Source organism: Papaver somniferum, chromosome 1, assembly GCF_003573695.1.
Source record: "Papaver somniferum cultivar HN1 chromosome 1, ASM357369v1, whole genome shotgun sequence".
Classification (NCBI taxonomy): domain Eukaryota; kingdom Viridiplantae; phylum Streptophyta; class Magnoliopsida; order Ranunculales; family Papaveraceae; genus Papaver; species Papaver somniferum.
In genome coordinates this window covers 164,053,762-164,057,716 of record NC_039358.1, presented here as the reverse complement: position 1 = coordinate 164,057,716, position 3,955 = coordinate 164,053,762, and the positions used below count along the sequence as shown (strand labels likewise).

At 36.9% G+C, this 3,955-nt stretch overlaps 1 protein-coding gene across 2 annotated transcripts; it reads left to right on the top strand.

Annotated features, from left to right (window-relative positions):
• Window positions 1-838: 838 nt before the first annotated feature.
• On the top strand, window positions 839-3,462 carry LOC113306491 (succinate dehydrogenase assembly factor 2, mitochondrial-like). 2 transcript variants are annotated; one of them, XM_026555421.1, is made up of 7 exons: window positions 839-934; window positions 1,036-1,293; window positions 1,383-1,484; window positions 1,571-1,697; window positions 2,410-2,478; window positions 2,570-2,693; window positions 3,065-3,462. In XM_026555421.1, exons 2-6 carry the CDS (start codon window positions 1,169-1,171, stop codon window positions 2,591-2,593), a joined length of 447 nt encoding a protein of 148 aa, XP_026411206.1. In that variant the 5' UTR covers window positions 839-934; window positions 1,036-1,168; the 3' UTR covers window positions 2,594-2,693; window positions 3,065-3,462. The 2 variants fall into 2 exon arrangements, with proteins under 2 accessions (XP_026411206.1, XP_026411209.1); XM_026555424.1 differs by having other exon boundaries at window positions 2,410-2,482.
• Window positions 3,463-3,955: the final 493 nt, after the last annotated feature.

Genomic DNA, 3,955 nt, shown 5'->3' with positions numbered 1-3,955 from the left:
GTGAAATCTTATAGATATTGCTGTGTCCGAGATCGACTTGTTAAGTTCAGAGAGATCAATGAAAAAAACAAGTTTTCTTAAAGTTTTGAAAAACTTTTTAAGGGAGGTAGAAAAAATCTTTATACCTCCGTGTTTCTAACGCCGGAATGTGATAACATATTTTCTGCATATTACACCCATGTAAATCCAACGACTAACAAAACATGATCAAACAAGACATAACGTAAGCATAAGGTATAAAGAATATGAAAGTAAACAAGAACACATAAATTACATAATGTGGTTCGGCCATGAAGACCTACATTTACGGTGGGAAATTATCATCTTTATTAGTATTTCTCAAGGTCTTACCCTTTTTCTCAAGATTACAAGTATCTCTGTTTACTTCACTCTTTCTTACTCAAGCTCTAAGTTCTACCTTTAACTCTCATTAGAAAGATCTCTCCAAAAACATGTCCATCTCCCTTTACATGGACTGGTCCTTTATTATTCCCATTCGGGATATGTTGTGCGACTTCTTCATAGAGTAACACCTTTGATCGTTCTTCATCCGAGCATCTAACACGATGTATTTGCATCTACGTGATGTATCGCATCTCTTCTGTGTCCTCATTAAATGCATTGTTCTCCTTCTGAATTTGATCGTAAGTGTGATTTGATTATACTTTACACGCGTCCTTCATGAGGCGAATTGTTTCGGGTGTAATCACCTTTTGGGTCCTTATGCAGTGTATCTTTCTTATCGTCTTATCTTACAATCCCCTCTTGTATGCTTACACGTGATCGGGTACTTTACCCTCACATACCGAGTATCTATGGTGGGTGATTCTTGCTGATGTGTGATTGAAATCGTTTAAAAAATTTCATTATTCAAAGTGAACAGCATTGAGATTTTATTGAGTTGGTTTGATGGGTTAGATTCGCGCTACTATATGTACGATGTATAAGATAATCTGTTTGATCGTGATGTTTTTTTCCATCTGATTCAATTGTTAATAATTGATTATTTCTGATAAAGATATCCGTCCATTGCAGTGCCTGCGGCTAATGGGACTTGGAATTGGGGTTTTACCATTACTTAAGCTGATTCTGAGTATTTGTTTTGCGATTACATTTTGGGGTTTTCACTAATTGAACGCTCTACCTTACCAGTTTATTAGTGGCGCCGATGAGAACTGTGCTTGTTACGCTCAGACAAACCCGTAATACAATGGCAATGCCCAATAAGAGGACGACGACCTCCACTAGGGGTTTGATGGTGGACACCCTTCTTCAGTCTCAGTCTTGTGTCAGGTCCAAATTTTAGGAGTTCTTGTTGTTGTGTTATTTTTCTCCCCTCATCTTTATTCAGATTTAACAGCTATAAACCATTTTTCTGTTAGGTCTCGTCTTGGTGCAGTTTCTCACTTCTCCATGAATCTTCAGTCGTTTGGTGGCGTTACTGATCTTTCCAACGAAGAAAACAAAAGGCGCACTATTAACAGGTTGCTATTTTTATTTCTCTGTTGGGTTTGAAGTAGAGATTATCATCTATGTGTTACCTTTCACTGAAATTTGTTTGTTTTTCTAGATGGTTGTACCGAAGCATGCAAAGGGGTTTCTTAGAGTTGGACTTGGCATTGGGAAAGTGGGTTGAGGAAAATATCTTCTCAATGGATGAATCTGGTATCAAATCACTTTTTCATGTTCTTGACGTGGTATATATACCTACTAATCAATCTTGTAATTATTAAGTAACAGCTAGGTTTGGTTGTTGTTTTTGCTCAGAGTTAGTTGTGTTTCAGATGTCAGACCTTTCACTTTTCAGTTTGAAGGTCTGATTTCTTTATGCAAGAGTCACCAAGCAAGCTTAAAACTGCCTGTACTTCTCCGATTTTGTGGACATTAGTTCAACTTAACATAATGACCCATTCACTTGTGTCAAAAGATAAATATAAATCCTTTCGATTCCACTTTTCTTTGCTGCGGAATTTATTAGATTATAAAAATGAGTATTTTCTTAAGACATATTAGTTCTTGATTGCTGATAGAGTGATTTCCTTTATGAAATTCTTACTAGCTTTGTTAGTGTCTTAAAAACAATTTGAATATACAGTTATGTTAGGGAATCAAATCTCACTGAGTTTATCTCACAGCCTTTACTAAAATGCTTTAAACATCTAAAGAGTGCGCAAGGAGATGGTTAGGTGTCATCATTCGATGAATCTTCTTTAATCGGTGTTATCTGCCATTACTTGCTGCAATTTTGATTTTCCTTCGTCTCTGCTTTCATCAATAACGCACACATGCTCTTGTATTATACTAGAGTCGAATATAAAGTTTTCGAATTCTTGCTTCCAATCTTTTTTTAGCTTCACTTGTTCTCTTTGTTTTCTCAATTTCATTTTTTATTTCTCTTTTATTTTTCAGGAGAACCCAGACCTGTGGAAGTGGCTCACTAACCAGGAACAACCACCCGAGGCTGTGAATAATAATTCAGTGAGTATGTGTTCCTTATTTACAGTTATTGGTTCTCCTTAATATGCAGAGGTCTGGATTTCATTAAGTGTGTATATTGGTAATTTGGTAGGCATTCTCTGCTCTTCGTGAGTAGGTCATGGGCAACCTGGGACACGAGCAACACCTGGGCAGCCATGGGTAAGAGGATGGGATGATTTGAAAAGAGGGAGAGGCAACCCCATATCTGGAAATCAGTAAGTATTAACTCATGTGGAGTGTCAGATCACCAATCTTATGTATTTGGTGGTAAAATGGGTGATTTTCTATACGAAGTTAATGTGTACTGTTCTGTTGCTATAGTATCCAATATTTTAGGTCGATATTCGCAAATTCAGCCAGGTTAGAGCTTCTAATAACTTGGCTATTGCCAAACCCATAAGCTGCACCCAGTTGTGCTTCTCTATATGGCATCCACGTGATAATCATGTCTGTATTGTTTCTTTTGATATGACTTGTCAATTCATCTTACTGCATTTGTTTAGTTTACTGTTACTGCTACTCAAGCCAACCATTGCTAGCTCATATCTTCAAAGGACTACCTTTTTAAACCTTTGTTATTATTCAGATTGCTTCAGGACCTGGTTTCTTGCAGAGTGGTAAGTTGGTGTTGGAGCTTTGGAGGATCATAAAGATTGCTCATTTCTCTACCAATTTCGGTTTTTGGGTGGGGCTAGGTTAATTTCAATAGAAGATCTACCATCACATATGGTTCTAGACACTTTGACTTCAGGCGGATTAAATGCATCTGGAACAAAGTAGTAAAATGTTCAGGGGAATCCATTCAGCTTTGTAACTCACATTCAATATTTAGTTCTCTACATTTGAATGCGTAAATAAAGTTTTCAATCAGTATCACGAGAATTGGAAGCGAGTTCTGAGGTTCTTGCAGGCTGTCAAGCTAATCTTTCGACTCTGTTTAGACCTTAGCAGGCAATGTACAATTTCCAATCTTTTTATTTTCAATGATGTGCGATATATTCCGTGTTTCACAAAACTCATGCCTATGTTAAATTCGTAGTTAGTACATCAGGTTGCATATGTAGCCATTTTGATGAAGCTCTTGACACAAGTCAGGGCTAACCATTTTCCCTATTATTACTTGTACAACCTGGTCTCGACTCATTAAGAGGATGCTGGATGCCTTAAACGAAGTGGAATCATTATGCATGAAACCCATGATGAAAATGCAGCAGGCTTCATACATTAAAGTAGCTGATGTAATTTTCATTTCCCACTTCGGACGCTAAGAAATGTGTGCTCGTAATGTAGACTAGTATCGAGTTATTTACTGTACTATACTGGATTTACAGTTTCTGAAATTCATGACGTTCTAAATTGTAATTCTATTGGAAAATGAAGTATTTCTTTTAGTTATTATTTGTACTTGTAAGTGATAAGAGACAGAAGAGGTGCTACAACCAGAGGGTTATATTGATCATTTAGGGGTTCAACCTTC

Excerpts from the sequence above, each read along its gene's own strand:
- LOC113306491 (XM_026555421.1), top strand. The coding sequence starts at position 1,169 with ATGAGAACTGTGCTTGTTACGCTCAGACAAACCCGTAATACAATGGCA. Across the intron at positions 1,294-1,382 it reads CAGTCTCAGTCTTGTGTCAG|GTCTCGTCTTGGTGCAGTTT; the intron begins GTCCAAATTTTA and ends TTTTTCTGTTAG. Across the intron at positions 2,479-2,569 it reads AGGCTGTGAATAATAATTCA|GCATTCTCTGCTCTTCGTGA; the intron begins GTGAGTATGTGT and ends GTAATTTGGTAG.